At 33.6% G+C, this 20,232-nt stretch overlaps 1 protein-coding gene across 3 annotated transcripts in view; it reads left to right on the plus strand.

Annotated features, from left to right (window-relative positions):
• Cblb (Cbl proto-oncogene B) overlaps nucleotides 1-20,232 on the plus strand; it is a 198,877-nt gene that overhangs the window by 133,369 nt on the left and 45,276 nt on the right. For all 3 annotated transcript variants that reach the window (XM_076867442.2, XM_076867441.2, XM_076867443.2), the window contains exons 10-11: nucleotides 5,357-5,560; nucleotides 19,811-19,996. In XM_076867442.2, coding sequence (XP_076723557.1) covers nucleotides 5,357-5,560; nucleotides 19,811-19,996 — 390 coding nt within the window. The remainder of the gene's footprint in view (nucleotides 1-5,356; nucleotides 5,561-19,810; nucleotides 19,997-20,232) is intronic.

The raw sequence follows: 20,232 nt of genomic DNA on the forward strand, positions 1-20,232 counted from the left end.
TGTAAAAAATAAAAAGGCCTGGGGAGGTGCCTCAGTGGTTAAGTGTCCCTGAGTTCAATCCCCAGTAACCCCCACCAAAAGAAAAAAAAAAAGAAGAAGAAGAAGAAGAAATCTTGTGTAGTAGACACTTGACTCTAGGTCCAGTGACTAAATAGGTCAGCCCTCACTGTGGTATGATACACCAAGAAGTAGCAAACATTAACACTTTGGATACACTCTTTCACTCTAACACAGACATTTTGTAGGTGTTTTGAAGCTGATTGTGTTAAATAAAATGTCTTCACAGTGTAAATTCACAAACTTCATACATTAATATTTTCAGTTGGATTTGAGCAACAAATAATAAAAACTATTATTCTGTAAAAATATATCCTAAATAATGCTGTCAATACATATACAAGTTTTCTATCTTCCTATTAAAGACCTGAAACTTCTGGGTAAGCAGAATATTCATTGATTATTATAATTTCATTCATTTCATTATTCTCAATTTGAGCAAAATAGTTTGATTTTTTCTGTTAATAAATAATGAATTAAGGACAGCTGTACTTAAACTATTTTAATCTAGGCTATGAATCTGACACTGATGAACTACTACATTCCATTATGAGAGGTTAGATATTTAATGATAAGCTCTCAAAACAAACCTCCTTCTTGTGATTTCCTTCTTGGTACTGCTTAACTTTGACCTTCATCAAATTGTGTAAACTCTCAATTTTATTATTGGTAAAATGGAAATAGTAATTATGCCTACATTATAGGGTTAAATGAGTTAATATTTAGGTAATGTTTTCAACAGGGCTTATAATTTTACTTATTATATTTCCAAATGTGATAACTGATCATATCATTTAGGAGATATATTTAGAATTCTGGTTAAATAATGTATACTTATAATTCTATGATTTTTAAATCATATTCATTTAATTGATAAATGGGATTCCTATGGAAATATGAGTTTGATTTCAGATGCTAAGATATGTGTCCTTAGTTTTGTGACGTTTCTTTGTTTTGTGAATATTTTATCACACTTTTTAGAGATTTAAACTAATCTATCTCAGGACAGCATGGTGGAAGAGTGCGATGGAGGAAAGCAGCTCACATGATGACCAGGAAGGAGAGAGAGAGAGAGAGACAGACAGACAGACAGACAGACACATTACACTTGCCAGATAAAAATATATACTCCAAGATGCCCCTTCAGTTGTGCATTATCTTATACCTTGCAAATAAGATGCCATGACCTTGTGATGCTACATCATGTACAACCAGAGAAATGAAAAGTTGTTATATTATTATAATTTCATTCATTGTGTACAATGAATCATAATGCAATCTGCTGTCATATATATCTACTTAAAATTAATTAATTAATTGAAAAAAGAAAGATGCAATGACCTGCCCCACGTCACACAGCATAATTGGTGGAGGTAGAAGTCTAAGCCCAATGTCCTAATTTAGAATGTCTATGCACTATTTCTGATTCACCATGCATGTTTTATGGGCCTCCCAAATCAGTTAAAGAGTCTAGATTCACTAGAGTCTGCTCCTGTTATCCATCATAAAAAAAGCATCAAACCCAAAAGTACTCTGGGACATCTAGTCTAAGATTACTGTTGACTGTTTTCATTTATTATTTCCTTCATTCTTTCATTAAGAAGTTACTGAGCATCTGTGAGAAGTACCATACAATGAAAATGTTTAATATAGACCCAACCAACCCTTAATGTATTTATTTATATCTAATTAATTCAAATATAATTGCCACATTAAAAATTATGATTACTTCAAAGCTACCTATAATACAGAAAGCTAATATAAATTAGAATTTACCAATAAACAGGCGCGCATGCACACACACACACACACACACACACACACACACACAATATAAATGAACTCCGCAGTCAAACTCATGAAGTTGCATGTATTTGCTACGGCCCTTAATGTGTATTGTTTATGTGGGAAGAAGGCATAGTGATTGACCATAAGTCAGAGTGTGCCTTTAATAATTATTTGGAAGCAAATACATTGGACTACATGTAATATTTGTCTTAAAAATATTAAAGAGAAAATAAGATACAGTGTGCCTCTCTGAACAACTTTTAAATAGAATATGGTAAGTTACTGATACGTCATAGTAGGGATGATGAGATGGTATTGATGATATTGATTTCAGTTTTTGCAGAGGGTCTTGGTGGGGAAAGGGGAATTTGAATATGAGGTTTAAATTTTGTTTTCTGCTCCTGTCACTCTTTAATTTATTCTGAGGTTGCCCAAAATATATCATTAACTTCTAGTATTGATGGTTGGGATGAGGGTCTGAATTATTTTATCATGACTATATATATTACAGAGGTAAATTTTAGATATATGTGGTATTCACTGGTAACTTCTGTATTCTTCAAGTTGGAAGTATCTCTTATTTGAAGAAGTGAAATTTACTAAATTAGAATAAATGGAGTCCTGAGTATTTCCGCTTAACATTCACAGAATGTTAATACATTGTGGACTAGAAAAGAAGTTATTTATTGTTCTTTCTTCTTCATTAACATATGTTCTGTGACCTTGCATTAAGTTTGTGTTGACAGAAACATTATTTTAATTATTGAGCCACAATCCCGATGAGTTATATATTCATTATAGACATTCTTCATGTGTATTCAGTCAACCACATGACAGAAACTAGGGCAGAGTAACCAAAGTGGCATTTGGGAATTTATGGTTAAAGTTATTTGCATGTGACTCTAGTCAGTTTATACACAGAGTGATGGGTGTTGTGACATTAAGTAAGTATCATTAAGGAGGCACAGTCAGTCCCTTTGCAAATCAAAATGAATGTGCACTGCAGCTGTTTAGCTGATTCATGAGGTAAAGTCTCAACAACAGGTAAAGATGAACTGAAAATATCTTCTATGATATTTACTCTCATAATAGCTACTCTTAACACACATCAACAATTTGTATACAATTAAACTTTTGGGTAGGGGGGTTAAAGAAAAAAAACCTAAATTCAGTTTTAAATGAACAGTTCCTAGTGTTTTTCTTTGTATTATGAAGACAATTGTTGTCTTTCTTTTTCTCCTCCTTCAAAACTAGCATCTTTCCAGTTACCCTCATGGGGAAGTAGACCCTGTAAACTGGAGTCATCCTTATCCACAGCAGCATGTAAATCAACCTTGTGGGTTCCAACAAGATGCTGGGTAACCAAATAGTTGGTTACACATTCTAAGCACTGCACTCAGAAATAATCTTGACTTAAGTGATTCAGATTGAGTAAAGTAAGTTTTAGTTATTAAAATCACATTGTTGTTAGTTCTTTAAAAGTTGCCGCTTTGAATTACACATACTAAAATATTTTTTGATAAATTTATGTGATGTGTAGGATATGTTACAGAATAACCCAAAAGTGAAGGGAGCAAATGAAGACATGGATGAAACTAGGTTGAGTGTGAAATGAAAATTGTTGAGGGTTGGGAAGGAGGTGGTTCGTTAAATCTTTTACTTTTGTGTGTCTGAAATTTTCTATATTATGTATGAAATGTCCACTTAGGTCTCAGAGTACTGTTTTCCATTCTTTCTGCACAAAAGACACAAAACCCAAAGATTTTCACAGCTTGTTTACATATAATAGAACTAGCTTTTTGAAGTTGTTTTTTGTAGGTCTGTAAGAAAAGTCTACCCCAGCCACAGAGTATGGATCCCTTTTGACTCTTATGATAGGAGATTTTGTGTAGATGATAACACATATTGAATATGCTCTTAAATTTAATGTTCTAACTTTAAAAAGGTTGAAAGTTTGGATTTTTGTAAATATTTATTCCTATATTAAAATATCAACATGAGGGCTGAGGCTGTAGCTCAGTGGCAGAGCGTTTGCCTAGCATGTGTGAGGCACTAGGTTTGATCCTTAGAGCCATATAAAAATAAACAAAGGCATTCTGTTCATCTACAATTACAAAACAAAAATAAATAAATCCACATGAAGAGGTTATCTTAAATGTAGAATTAAGTCTTAGCTGTATCATATTGCAAAATGATGGATCAAAGTTGCTTTGAAGCCCACCAGAACTGAACATATGTGGCAATAGACATCCAAGGAGTCTACATAGATGAATTAGTACCTCTTCACACCACCTGCTTCAACAACTTGGACATCCAGGGTTTTTTCTTAAAGAAAAAAAGGAGATGAACAAGAAAATATTGCAGGTTTTTTTTTTCTATTAAGCAATCCAAAGAGTGTTTTCTTTTGACAGTTCACATGATAAAGGAGACATTTAATTTGTTATTCCAGAATAATTTTAAAGAAACTACCTACTACAGGATTTGCTCCTGAATGATATGTGGTAACTATCCAGTGAGAGGAGAACTGGAGATTTATTCTGCCACTGACCTGAGCATTGCTGTAGGGCGGGTAGATCAAGATTTTTCCATAAAACAAATGGACAGAACAGTCCAAAATTAGACACAGGACATTTCATTTTGCATCATTATTTAATTTATAAAATGATACTATTTTATTTCACTTCTCCTTTAAAATAAGTTAATGATTTTGACTGTTTATAAAATAACATACGACTGAAATCAGAGTATAATGCAAAACAAAAATAGCATTGTGAATACTGTGTACCATTTATCTCTAGAAGAAAGGATGAAAAAAAAACCAGTCTTATTCTTGTTCCCTAATAATTGTGAGTTCTTCATGTAGTTAGAGAAATGAATTCAGGAGACTTTGAGCAAAATCTCCAGTCATTACCAATAAATAGCATTCATTTGAACACATCTTTTTTTTTTTCACTATATACTTTGAAAGCAAGATTAAGAGCAAAACTTAATATCTCACAGTTTAATCATCCAAATGAGCTACTTCAAGATGGAAAGCCTTTAGGATACATAATAGTTTCTATATAAAAATTTATTTTTCCTCACTAATTCCTTAAAAATCAAGATTTTAAAAAAACCTAGGCAATTAACATATTTAACCATAGCTATATCCTCAGGAACTTTTTCAAAATAGTCTTTGAAATGTATTGTTCTTATTGATGCTGTTTTATCTATTATGAATTTTTACCCAAATCTGCTTTTCATAGAATACTTAATGAGCACTGTTGTCTTTTCATACATAGGGACATGATTAAATTTTCAGTATTCTCTAAGGCTTAACGCCTTGATACATTAGAATTTTAAGTGAACATTGAGGAAAATGAAGAGTTAGACTCCTTCCTTTCTTTCTTCTTCCCCCAATTCCTACCCGCACATCTCTTTTGCGCCACTCTTTACAGATGTAGAACATTGGTATGTCTTGGAACTGTTTGTTTTTAATAAAGACTAACCAGTGCATTTTCTGTTTGTTTAGGAGTCAGATGGCCAGGGCTGCCCCTTTTGTCGCTGTGAAATAAAAGGAACTGAGCCCATAATCGTGGACCCCTTTGACCCCAGAGATGAAGGCTCCAGGTGCTGCAGTATCATTGACCCCTTTGGCATGCCAATGCTAGACTTGGACGATGATGATGATCGAGAGGAGTCTTTGATGATGAATCGGTTGGCAAATGTTCGAAAGGTAAAACTAGAAAAATGATTTTAGTTAGGGTGGTGTGAGGACATGAATGTCCACAAATTAAGGATGTCTGAGTGTATTGAGGCTTGGGAGGAAAAGGATTCTGGATTCAAAAGTAAGGTGAAAATGTAAGTAGTGTTGACAGGCTCACAAAATCATTGGTGGAGGACTAGTCTGCTTAAGGTACTCACGCTGATTTTAATCTTTACAATGACAGTTAGTGAGACTGTTTGTATGGAATGAGACATTAAGACTGTCTTAAGACATGTGTGAACAAAAATATAATAAAGGGCATTCTTAAAACTGAACTCTGCTGAAACTATTCTTTGTTCAGTATAGAAAAAGCCTCTGATAGAATTATTTTCTTAGCAAGGACATCCTGTCATTTTGTTTCTAAGAGGTCATGTAAGATTTGTGAATTTGCTGTAGTTGGGATTTGCTCATCATCATTGCCAGTTCACTGGGAATGGACGCTACTGTCCTTTGGAGTTTGTGTAAGCCAGTTCACAAAAGAGGATTCAGTGAACCAAAAATGCCAGTTGAGTAATTATAAATCAGAAATGTAGTAGTCAAGAGAACTGTACTCTTAGATATCAGACTACTCTCTGTATAGAAATAAACTTAAAATTCAGGTTACATTAAGAAGCTTTGTGCTTCAAAAATTAGAAATGGGAGCAAGTATTATGCAAGGGCCCACAGATAGGGTGCCACTCTTCCTACTGACTCATGCAGACACGGCTAATCAGTCATAGCACTCTTGCCCACTGAGTTTAGGCTTGGCCTACAAAACCTTTCACTGTGATTCATTATGATTTGGCAGGTAACATGAAGACTGTTTGCCATAGAGGTGAAGTGATGATAATGTGGTATGGCATCAGATTGTGTTCCCTGTGTAATTCTATCACCATAGTAGGAAAATACCTGCTGCAGAAAACAGAGGACGTGTTTTTTGAGTTACCTCAAGGCTGTATTAAACTTTGCCTGATGGCAAACTCCTGCATTTTCTGCTCCAGTGTTCTATGCAGACCAAAGATATTATCTTAGCATTTTTTACAAAAATTTTTTTACATATAAAGATATATTGGTATCACAACACGTCTACTCTCAAATCTTGCTTTGCACTGGGATGACTCATTAGCTTTTCATAAATTTCCCAAACTAACTCACAGAAACAATAATATGTTTCAACCTTGAATGCCAATAACTATATTTAGTGTTTAGTTTAGTTTAGTATCCCATTGATCCAAGATATCTAGATGAGAGGAAGTCATTCCACAGCAGTCCTAAAAGATGAAGAAGGAAAAAAAAAATTCAGATTGAAACAGCACTGAGACTTGAGTCTCAAACCAGCTCTAGTTCTAACTTCAGGAAGACCTAGAATAAAGCCCCCAGCTGTGTTATAAAGTAATACTGGAATCTTAGGCAAATTACTTAAAATTCTTTCTTCCTCAGTTTCCTGCTTTATGAATGTGAACAATGACTTCCCGTTGAGTCCTGTGATGATCAAATGAGATCTAGGATTTAAAAAGATAGTGTCATGTCACTGAAATTATGAATGTTCACTACTTAATCACACATATTAATCAAATTAATAATATTGTATAGTAAACATTCAGGGATACATCCCACAATCTAAATTAGTTGAAATTATTTTACCTGTCTGTGAAAAAGTTCCATGTAGGATGTTGGAAATATTGTTACCTGTGAAGTAGAACACAGCGCTCTGAATCCTGGTATCCCACCCACTCACATGGCCAGGTCACCCAAATACTTTGAGCCTCATCTCCTTATCTGAAAAATGATAGAATAGCATCTACCTCCCAGAGTTGTTGAGATGATAAAATAGTATATGTTATTAATGTTGGTTTTATTGATTTGTGGCCATTTTTTCAATGAAGTAAAATAACTTTTACATGAAATATATATTTAAATGATTATATAGGTACCTGCATAATTGCATTGATTTTATAACTTGGTCTGCAAAGCCTCAAATATCTGCCGTCAGGCCCCTTATGCAGAATTTTGCAGTCTCAGTTTGAGGACACTATGTGCATTTAAAGAATGTTTATTGAACACATGGATGATGGGGAATGACAGAAAAGTATTTGAGAAACATCCAACAGTGCAAGTAGTTCAAGGGACCTGGGTGGTAATGTTTTCTAGCCAGGAAAAAAGCATTTCAATTTTCTTTACTAAATGGGTTTCCTTTTTTCATTATTCCACATAGAGATGGGGGCTGAAAGTTTAAAGTAATTCTTTTAAGAAGTTGTATACCTTACGGCTTGAGAAAAGGATACTTCCTTTTAGGAATTTGGGAAGAGTTGCAGTCTTGCCCTGTTTTCCATTGAATTAAGTGGGAACTTGAGGCTCTCTTCAGTAATGGCAGTGACAGGCGATAGGAAACCATGGTAACCTACAATGAAAAGCAGCTTGTCCCAAGGTGACTGTGGTGGTTGACCTTGATGTTTTCACCTACTCCCAAGACCATGCATACTTGCTTCTCTCTGGCATACTGGTAAGCTTTCCACTGGGGAGCTAAGCGATTTTGACATTAATTCTCTGTGTCCCAGAATTCACATTTCAGTGGGTTGTGTCAACTAGCAGAGCTTTCACCAAAGTCAGCCTTAGACTTTCCTATGGCAGTTATTTATTTTAGAAATTTAAAGTTCTTATAGTAGTTATTTGTTTTTAGGTTGAGGAATCATATATTAATTAAATGTCATTATTCCACTGGTATGCCTCTAGTCAGTTAACAGATTTTGAATTTTAGAGTATTTTGTCAATGTCTGCACTTAACTTCCAATAAAACCTACATTTTGGTATAGATAACAAGCATGAATTCTTTCTAAATAATTGGAATATTGTTATGACATTATGTTTCTGTAGTATTTCATATGCATTTGTGTTTCAGGAGTTAAACTAAATTTTATATTTAGAGGACAGGTTTCTCTAGTCTAATGATTTTTCCACTAGACAATTGATTCTCAAGTCCATGGACAATACCTTTTTATCCTGTGTTCCTTGATACTTAACCACACTCAGTAAACATTTTACTAATTGAATTAACAAATATATGAACATGTGCACACACACTGTTCCTGGAGGGCAGGGATCTTCTTTTTTTATCTTTACTCCAATCTGAAGATGAAATACACATATGCAAACAGCCAGGTCTAGTAGATTTTATCCAGTTCTGTATTATAGGAGAGGTATGACAAACATCACATGGTTACTTTGACACAACAGCTCCTTTATATGGGTTTTCTTCCCATCTCTTTTATGATCATTCTGTTGTCTCATTCATTCATTTTCTCATTCATTTGCTCAAAATCATTTCATTTTCTCAACTCAGAGAATGACTACTATTCATTGTCAGCAAAGTGATTCAGTTTTTTTACCTGCCATTTCAGATGTTCATTTTTCTCCTCTTCTGTGAGCTAGTTGATGACTATATTGTAAAATTGTTTCTGCCCAGCTTAAGCATATTGCACTCTTTAAATTAGTCATGCTTCCATCATAGCATGGAAGACTGAATTGATTGTATATTCCTGTTACCATGGTGATGTCCTACAGCTGGAGTTATAAATAGTGGCATGGTGGACATATAGCATTTATTTTTATTACTTGTTTTATACCACACATTTTAATAATGATGATCTTTACAGAAGCAAATAGAACATGTAAGTCTATCAAACATTAAGTCAACTGTGTTCCTAAATAGAAGGTATTTTATGATTTTTACTAGAAGATGTTTTAGATTTGGCTCTAATTTATATCATAGCTTGAATTTTTGAGCTATCAGATTTCCAGGATAATTGGAGTGGGCCTGATGCCTCTGCAGAAGGCCAGGTGTAGTTGGTAAGAAGTCACAGTCTTCTAACTTCAGTAATATTAGAGCTAGGAAGAGGTATTCTTGCTACACAGAGATTTGCTTCATTTTCTTAAATGTGTAAGAAAGTCTTACATCAGCAATTATGTTGATGAAATATGTCACCAAGTACATAAAATTAAATGCAAAATAAACAATTTGCATAAAAATGTGTCTGTGAACTGATCTAGTGAATGCACCTAGACTAATTCCTATGGCCTTAAACATTATATTTTCTTAAAACAATATTTAAAATTTAATAAATGACTGACTACATTAGAATAAATGCAGATATGATCAGAGATTAAGGGAATTATTATTATTATATATATTTGTTTTAGATTCTCCTGATGTTTCCTTCATCAATTTAAATGTCTGTTAATGAAAACTATATCAACTAATTATTGCTTTTTGTAATAATAATATGTGAAAAAAGACTTCATAATAATAATATGTGAAAAAAGACTTCCTGATCCTGAAGAAAGGGTTATGTATGCAAATCACAGTGCTTTCTTAGTATTTTTTAGGTATTGCCTTTTTGTTTTTTATTTAGTTCCCAGCCAGAGTGTGAGAGTCCATGTTGGCACAGTAAGGGCAATGAAACAAAAGTGAAATACAGAATTAAAAATAAACAGAATGTAGAATATTTCCCTTAACTGGGAACATTTATACCTCCCAAGGGTATTCAGAAATATATAGAGTTTTTTTTTTTTTTTTTTTTTTGGTTTCCATAATTATGTAAGGGTGTTGGAACTGGTACTGAGTGGGCAGGGCTAACTTGTCTTGGTTCCATCCAAGAATGATTCTGTCCACAGTGCCGGGATCCTCACCTGTGCCTTGCTGCTCTCCTCAGTGCAGTAAGAGGCACAGGTTCATGGTTTGTTATTTAATCACATTCTGTTTCCTGATTTTTCCAAAAGTTCTTTGTGCAAAATACTGGTATTTCCATATTAATGAACAAAAGAAACTACTACCTCATCCAGCTGCTGTGTGATGTTTTAGATGAGCTTGAATACCTTCATAAATGACTTGAATATGTAGCATATTAGGAGAAGCAGGTGCTTCAGCTCATACTCAGTCTGAATCTACCACCTCTAGCCCAACTGTCAGTGTCTTTTAAGAATATCTTGTGCCTTGGGCTTCTTTTCACTCATAGAGCCTCACATAGTGCCTAACACGCAGTAGGCCCTTAAGAAGGATTTTTTTTTTTTTTTCTGCTGAATAATCAGTGGTGCCCACTGTTCTGTACTGTTTTACAGTAGAGCTAGAATCCTAGAATCCTGGAATCCTACTACATAAATTCTTGTCTGCCTTTGCTACTTAGTATCTATGTGCCTTGCATTTTGGAATTCCCCTTGTACATTGGGTACCTAACTATAAAAGCCTGTCTCTCAGAGTTGAGATTAAACGAGTTAATACAGATAAAGCCAGGTGAAGAGTGCTGGCCCATGGTAAGTAAGTATTTGTTATTATTCACATTGTATTTTCATAGATTTAAAACACCTAAAATGGCAAGTGCAGTAGTGCATGCCATCCATCTTAGTGACTTGAGGTCTGAAGCAGGGGGATGCAAGTTTGAGGCCAGTGTAGCAGCTTAGTGAAACACTAAGCAACTTAGTGAGACCCTGTCTCAAAATAAAAACTGAAAAGGGCTGTGGATGTAGCACCTTTAGGTTCAATCCCCAGTACTAATCAATCAATCATTCATATAGAGCTCCTAAAATACTGTGGTATTCAGAATTCAATATAAGTATATTTTGAGACATCTCGGGAGGTTTTTATATTAGATACTCCTACCTTTCTTTTTACTGGGGAATAATTAGACACCAAAACATTGCTGTTTAGCAAGCAGTTGTTTACTTTTCTTTAATATACTACTATACATGGTTTAATTGCATGACCACATTAAAATAATTTACTGCTAAGCCGTGTGTCATGTTTGAGAGTCAGAAAGTGCAAAGTTGCCTATATGTCAGCTGATATTTTCAGTATTTAATAATCTGTTAGTTTATGTTATCCTTATTTTCTATATTAATAAGTGAATAAAATGATTAAATATTCTCTAAAATAGGAAGAAGAACTACACTAACCAAATAATAATATTTGTTGTTTAAACCAGCTTTACCTGGTGTATTGGGAGCAACAATGATTTCACATGAAGACATTTTTTCTGTAACTGAAATTTATGCCTTTAATATTCAGAATGTTCTTATTTCTCAGCCATTTTTATGGAAATATTTCTGAATTATATGTTACCCTTCCCTGCCTTCTCAAAATTGCTTATGCAGCTGAGTGAACCAAAGGGCATATGAAGCCTTTATAAACACCAAAGACATATTTCGAGGTCCTTCAGAGAAGAAGTGTCGCCCTTGTGTAGTTATAGTGTTTATTATTTTAATAGGGTGGTGCCCTTGGGGTTACTACCATGGGTGAGAATGTTTCATTTGAAAGTAGAACCTCTTGGAAATTTTGGTAACTACCTTCCTGTCAATCATCAAAGAGAAGTCACTTCTTAGCTGGGTGTGGTGCCGTACTCCTGTAATCCCAGCAATTTGGGAGGCTGAGGCAGGAGAACTGCAAGATTGAGCCTACCCTCAGCAACCTAGTAAGACCCTAAGCAACTTAGTGAGACCCATCTCTAAATAAAAGATAAAAGGCCTGAGGATGTAGCTCAGTGGTAATGTAAAGTGCCCCTACATTCAATCCCCAGTTTCAAAAAAAAAAAAAAGAAAGAAGTATTCACATCTTACTCCTAGTATTTCTCTCTTTCTCATGTGTTAGGTTTCTGTTTTCCTTTTCTTTATTACTTCTAATTTGTAGTATTTGAAAATTTCCAGAAGTTTACTAATGGAACACAGATATTAGTTCATCTTTGTTTTACACACAGATCAGATAGTCATATTCTTCAATTAGGTAACATAGTGGCTTCATTTTCTTTCTGTAGGAAGAAATGCAACAGAATTTTTCCATATTTAGGATTTCTCTGTTTCATTCTAAGTTTCTCTCTCCCTAAATTCTTATAGATTGAAACTGGAAGGACAATTGTGGATAAGCAGGATAATTGTACTGCTTTTAAACCACGTTTCTTGTACAACCTTTTGTTTATATAAAAGGGACCAGTGTTACAGGTATTCCACAATAGACATTTATACTTGAACTAATAAACTACACACGGTGTGTGACCATATGCACGAATGTTGCAACAGTGTGTAGTTTCTGAATAATATTCTCTGTGGGTTATTTTAAATAAGTAATATGAGAAAGTAAGAAACAAGATAATGGTTAGCAGCAAAGAAAATAGAGTTTTTTCTTGCATGTGATAAAAATTTTATCAATGTCCTTTCATTAATTTTCATGCATTTAGGGAAAACATTGACTCCCTCAGTCCTTCACACCCTCCTTATTATAACATATATCTACCTTGTTCAGATACAAAAATTCATTAAGTAAAAATCTTGCTGGAAGTATTATAAAATTGACTGATTATCTCTGGGATTGTCAGAATTCTTACCTTATTACTAATTGGAGAGGTTTCTTTCTGTCCTGTTTTTATAATAGCCTGACTGGGCTTGAAGTTTCTTACCAAATATTTTGCCATTTCCATAATAATGGATCTTAAGAAAGTTTGTTTTTTTAAAAAAAAAAATCATCCTTTAAAGGTGTGGGTAAAATGAAGAGTGACTAAATTAGAAGGAATCCTGGAATTTTATTCATAATTGCTGAGGGTACTGTGATGGGCTTTTGACTATTTTACATCTTGGGCTTTTCTGTCAGGATTTTATGTTAAAATTGAAAATGCAGAGCCTTTATCTGTTATAGTAGTCATTAGCATCACATTCTAAATGCTAAAGGATTTTGTAAATTTTGTCAGAGAAAGAAATAACAGAATATTTTTTTTTTACTTCTTCTGTCAGCAGAGAGCTGGGGAAATTTGGTAGGTATGTAGATATAAAACAATTAAGTGTAGCCTTTAAATTTCTAGAGTACCCTAAGATCCCAATTTGTGAAAGGTGTATTCAGTAGCCACCTGTACTGAAGAACTTCGGAAGAATTACTAGTTAGATATGCTGGTGTGATGATGCTATGGCCAGAAATCAAGGCAGGCCAGCCTTTGGATTTTGGAAAAAAAAAAAATTGAAACTAAAAAGGTAATTCATTCTAAAGTTCTAAAAGCATGTGTACTACTATGGAAAAAAATTAGAATTATCTAAAAATAAAGATAAGGAAATGGAATTATACTCAATGTTTTCCCTAAATGCATGAAAAAAGAAAAATTTAATGATTTTGAATAGTGTGCAGTACATTCTGTGTAATTAATTCAGTGTCCATAACCTATTTTATGCTTTATTAATAAGTTAATTACTTCATTTTTTCTTATATTTCTTGTTCTATATTCAAAAAGTTCTATGATTCTTTCTGTAAAATATATATGCTTAAAGATTTCTTTGTAAAACTACTCTATGAAAGTGGAAAGTTGAGAACACATAAATATTTTTACCAGGAGAATGGTTATATAAATGCCAGTACATCTATATGATGTGCTCTTTAAAATCTGTTCAGGAAGAATGTTTAATGGCAGCTAAAATTCTTTTGGTGGACTGTGAACCAATGTAGAGTGAATGGTGGTTAGTAACAATCATCAATAGCTATGTTTTTTAAAAAATATTTTATATTTTTCTATAATTCTAAAATTTTCTATGGTGAAAGTATATTCTTTATATTGAATAAAGAAAAAGGTAAATAAGAAGAAATTGAAGACACAAAGGGGGTTTCAAAACAACTTTAACCCACAATAGCAAACAGTTTGCCAAGATATATGACCCCAAATTTAGGAACCTATTCCTAAACTACTGTTCCTTCTGTAATTTGCTCTTTCTATATTTAAGACACTCTAAGAAAAAAAAATAAAAGAAAAAATTGTACTTAAGTCAATTTTAAGTTACTCTGTCTAGTGTCACTGTTAGTAACAGCAAATGATAAGGCACTTGTGTATGGCTTTTGAATGCATTATAAGACTTTTTTTTTTTTTAGTTGTTTGGGTTTGTTAGTATTACTTTGTTTAGGTCTGAAAGAATAATTGTCTGGGACAAAATAAAAATAACAAGGTTGGGACATACTATTTAAAGATGTCTCTGATGGAATTATTTTTTAGTAGTGAAGATGAGTAAGCTGTGCCTAGAATTTTGGAAGTATTTTAAGAGATTGAATTTTTGTTCCTTCCACATCAAAATAGTATTTCTAACTATATTGTCAAAATAGAAAAATATTTTTCATTTTCCAATCAAGAGGGTCCATATCAACAAAATCCTAGCTGTTATTAATCAGAATTTAAATAAATACTTTACTATTATTCAACCCAATTTGTTTTATGCTTATGTATGAAGTATGCATTTTTATATAGAAGGGAGATAGTGATTAAAAGGCATACTAGGCTAAGTTAGCCTGGTTCACAGCCTGTGAATTTAATACTTGCCAGGAGATGATTCCATGCTTGTTGGCTATTATTATTTTCCCCAAACAATTCCATTATCACTTATGGGAAGCAGAGAATGATAAATGCTCTAGTGATCTGAGAATGGAGATTAGAATTGTGGAAGAATAAAATTAGAGGAATTGGTTGAGGGTGGGGGGAGGTGTCCAGGGAGTCATTTTAGGGAATAATATAAAGTGGTAGAGTAAGGGGTGGCCACATCCCTTTGTCAGGTCTCAGCTTTAGAGTCATTTGTTTTACCTGATGACTACAGGTGCTGGGGAAATTCTGTTACACTACAACTGAAATCCTTTAAAATGCCAAAAAGAAAAAGAAAATGCAAATACAGAGACAGTGTTGGAGTTTAAGGGAGAAAAATGTGTATTTTGTTTCTCCTTGAGGGAAACAGGGGAAACTTTTAATTTTTTAAAATAAGCTAATATATTTGGATGTAATGAGTATTTAATATTCATGAAACGTAATGATATGGGCTGGGTTGTTTGACATTGTGCTCAGTGTCTTTTCTTCTAAGACTTTCAAACAGGAAAAAGAAAAATATAATTTCGGATTACTCAAGTACGTTAAAGTGAGCCTTCATATGAAAATCATCTACTGTCTATTTCAGTTTGGGGTTTGTTTGTTTTGTTTTGTTTTGCTTAGTTTTTGGTTCTGGGGATTGTACCTGGGGTGCTTATTTAATCACTGAGCCTCATCTTCAGCCCTTTTTATTTTATTTCTTTATTTTTTTATTTTTGAGACAGTGTCTCACTGAATTGGCTACAGCCTCCCAAAATTGGTGAGGCAAGCTTTGAACTCAGGATCCTCCTGCCTCAGCCTCCTGAGCTGAGTCACTGGGATTACAGATATGCACTTCTGTGCCTGACCTGTTTTCAGATTTTCACAGGACTTGAATTTTACCAACAATATAAATCATTGCAAAGGTTTGGTTATCCTAATTGTAGAATTGTACAGAGAAACAGCAAAAATTCAGCAAAGAATAATGCATTACCATCCAAAGGTTATAGTTAAATTATCTACTTTTACATGGAAATTTTACTATAATTTAGAAGAACTCAGGAAAATTAATGTTATGGGGAATTTAGTCTATATAATCAATACAGATGAAACAGTTGTTGTTCCTTCACATAATAATATTTTTTTCATAAACTCTTTCTAACTAAACCAACTGAGAACAGTAAATAATCATCTACAGAACACAATATGAATGGTGCTAAGCAAGCTCTGCTTCTAATTACATTAACAGAGCTGCAGAGAATCCTCTTGTCTTTAAGTATCCAAAAGTTCAAGTTTATTACTTTGCCACACACATTGGTTCAGATATGTGTTCTGAGGATTTTCATTATGCCCTTTCAGTATCTAACAAGCTGTTCACCCATTTCAAATCAAGTCTATCCGATTATTTAAACAAGCTAAGAATATAGTTAACTGCTTAAACATCAGTTAGTAATTAATCCAGTCTAGGGCTAAAGTCAGATTCTAAAGGTGGTGATGGGCTGTTGACTCTGTCAGAATTATGTGTCCTTTTTTAGGTAATGAGGGAAGTGGGAAATATTTGCAGAGGAAAAAAATGCCTAGAGGAACATAGATCCTATTTGGCAATCTTTGTAGTGTGTGCAACTAGCACTGAAAAATGTCTGGAAGTCACTAAATGAATGAAGTCATACACATCCTCTGTGTGTGTGTAGTGGGGGTGGGGATATTGTTTGAGCTAGGAACTTCGTGAATTGCTTTTCTTTTTATTCTTCTTTTTAAAGGACAGTAGCCAGATCAGCAGAGTATTTTTAATCAGAAAGCAGTTTTGCTAGTTCTAAGAATACATAATAAAAATGGTGGGTCTTGATCTGCAGTGCTACAGTTCTGTGATGTAAATAGTTTTAAGTCATAAATGCTTTCTGTTCTGTTTATGATTATTTCAGAATTGATTTTGTTCCAGAAGTTCTGAATTTGTAATCACGTGAGGCCCTGTGACTTTTTGGGTACAATTATCCTTTTATTGATTATCTCTAGCTGCTTTAAAATCAGCTTATGATTATGGAGATTCTGCTTTTTCCTTTTTCAATTTAGTAATAATGGGAAAAAAATTATACTTACCCTAGTGAGCCAAAAGGTAGATGAAGAAGAATCGTGAAATTACCAAGAAGAAAAGTTTCTTAAAATTGTCATGCAAGGGCTAGGGTTGTCGCTCAGAGGCAGAGCACTTGCCTACATCTGCAAATCCCTGGATTTAGTCCTTAGCACCATATACACACAAAAAAAATTAAGTCTAATTTTATTGAACTAGTTTAAGTTATTTTGCACAAAATGAGAGAGAAAGTTTTCAGTTTAGCAAATGTCATGACAATTTTCAGGCATATCTGAGGCATGGTCAAGAAGCTTCTGCTTAGCCACTCAGATTTATTTTATTTTACTTTTCTTTTTACATTTTTTAATTGACATAATATTTGTGTATATTTATGGAGTATAGTATGGTAATTTGATATATGTACTTTTATGTATAATTAATAAATCATTTCCATATCCTCATTTATAATTTCTGCAATTATATAATTTCTGAAAACTCGGAACTCTTCTACTTACTTAAAAATACATAATAAATTATTGTACTCTATAATTGTCCTACTGTACTATAGCACACTAATTCCTCCTGTCAACTGTATTTTGTTGCCCATTATCTAAAGTCTCACCATCCTTCCTCCTATCACACCCTTCCTAGAGCTTCTAGTGACCACTGCTATACCGTCTCCTTATATGGGGTGAACATTTTAGCTTCTACCTATAAGTGAGATATACAGTGTTTTCCTTTTTGTGCCTGATTTATTTCATTTACATAACGTCCCATCCATGTTGCCACAAATGATGTGATTTTATTCCTTATCATGGTTGAATAATATTTCATTATGTATGTACACATTTTCTTTATCTGTTCTTACATTGATAGATACATTGTTTTATTCTGTATCATGATTATTATGAAGTATGCATCAATAAATATAGGCATGCAGGTATCTCTGATAATGATTTCATTTTCTTTGGATATATATAGCCTATAGCCACTCACATTTATTTTTTAAAAGCCTATACAAAGGGAGGCATAACTCCTCAATAATTAAATTTCAGCTGGTTGTTGACTTCCTTGGAAGCACTATAGGAAGGAAGAGAAAAAGAAACTTGACACTTTGACAAACTGTTGAGTTTTGCTATTGATAAACTATATATCAGGCAAGTAATCAAGGTCAGCATCAGCAGTGATGGATCATGTTCATATTATAGACCCTTTGATATGAGATGGTCAAGATGACACTTTCCTTCTGTGGTCCTCTTCCCAAAAATGTATAACTCCAGGCTAATCATTAAAACATCTGCCAAATCCCAATAAAGGAGCATTATAAAATATCTGACCAATACTTCATAAAACTCTTGTTCATCAAGACAAATGAGTGTCAATAAACTGTTAGAGCCAAGAGGAAATTTAGGGGCATGATGACTAAAACTAATGTAGAACTGGGGCAGACAAAGGACCTTGGGTGAAAATTACGAAAATGTGAATAAATTATAAATTTTAATTCATTAATCAAAAGTTTTACACAATGTAACTTCATGCGGATATAAACACAGTTCTATTGTTCCATCTCAGTTAGGTAAGGATAGAATAGCTAACTCTTCCTCAGTGTTGCTGGAGTTCAAACTAAATGATTAGGTATTGACATTAACTTCTTTTATAAAAGTAAGAAAGGTTAATAGGAAAATGGCTGAAGAGCAAGCTTAAGACTATAAAGAACAGCATTCAGAAGGAGATGAATATCAAAGCATATTAAGATTAATATAGTAGATTACAAAATTAAGCCTACATCTCCGAAGAGTCGGTAACATAGCCTTGAAAGGGAAACCCCCTGATTTTATCAAAACAGAATATTGTTTATTCTAGTATAGTTATATGATTAGCTATAATGGCTTTTATGTTAAATAGCAATCTGATGATATGAATTAAAGCAGACACAAAGATGATCCAGTTCTTCCAAAATAGAAAAAGTCCTTGCTACTGGATTTAAAACAAACAAACAAAAAATTTGTAGCTGTAGATCAACAGAATGACTTTATTTTATTTGTTTATATTTTATGTGGTAGTGATCAAACCCAGGGTTTTACAGGTGCTAGGCAAGTGCTCTGCCACTGAGCTATAGCAGTTTTTCTCACCTGACAAATGGAAAACTTATAATAGTTTTTTCTCACCTGACAAATGGAAAACTTATAAGCAGTTTTTCTCACCTGACAAATGGAAAACTTATAATAGCATAAAATCTTACCAACTTTTGGAAGAAATATAGACTTTTTTAGATTTCGTTAATTGTTTAAAAAATTAACTTGGAAGATTTCTATGTGAAGGTTTAAGAAAAAATTATTTGGACATAAACCTATTTATTTTAAGCATAATGTTATTTTTAACCCCACCCAATTTAACTGGTTTGCAGTAATACAGACTTTATACTGGACACATTTCATATGCAACAAAGCAATTCCTAACTTTTAGAATGTATGAAGTTTTAAGAAGATTTTATAATCTGGATAACCAAGAATGATAGCATTAGTTCATTGTGTATTTTCATCTCCTCAATATATAGACCAATTTCTTGAAGAATTTTTGAACCTGATTGCAATAGTCTTCTGCTCTTCTTCCTAGGTACTTTGCAATGCATAGAAGAAACCTATCAATCTATTCTTTCACAATATTAACCTTAAGGGATAATGGGAGCTCCCCCATCCATTATTCAAAGTTCATTTTAAGAAACGCTCAATAGCAGACACTTTATTCAAAGAGAACTTCTCTTTAATAACCAGAAAGCTAACACTATGCATGTGGAAGAAATGGCACTATCTTTTTCATTTTCTTTTCTAGTGCACTGACAGGCAGAACTCACCAGTCACATCACCAGGATCCTCTCCCCTTGCACAGAGAAGAAAGCCTCACTCGGACCCTCTCCAGATCCCACATCTCAACCTGCCACCAGTGCCTCCTCGCCTGGACCTAATTCAGAAAGGCATAGTGCGTTCTCCCTGTGGTAGTCCAACTGGTTCACCAAAGGTAAACCTATTTCATTAGAAACAGAGATAACAATTCTATGTGACAATTATTAATCAATTAGATTCTTTTAAATCCATTACTCATATTTCTTGTGTTTTTAATTGTTTATGGACAACTTTGATGGGCTTCTCATTTTGTTTATGGTGAGCCCATTATATTCCTTGCTTTATTACCATAAAAGTTACATAATTATTCAGAGAGAGCACACGACTGTAGCCCCCTGATTTGCTAAAATA

Source organism: Callospermophilus lateralis, chromosome 10 (assembly GCF_048772815.1).
Source record: "Callospermophilus lateralis isolate mCalLat2 chromosome 10, mCalLat2.hap1, whole genome shotgun sequence".
NCBI classification, from domain to species: domain Eukaryota; kingdom Metazoa; phylum Chordata; class Mammalia; order Rodentia; family Sciuridae; genus Callospermophilus; species Callospermophilus lateralis.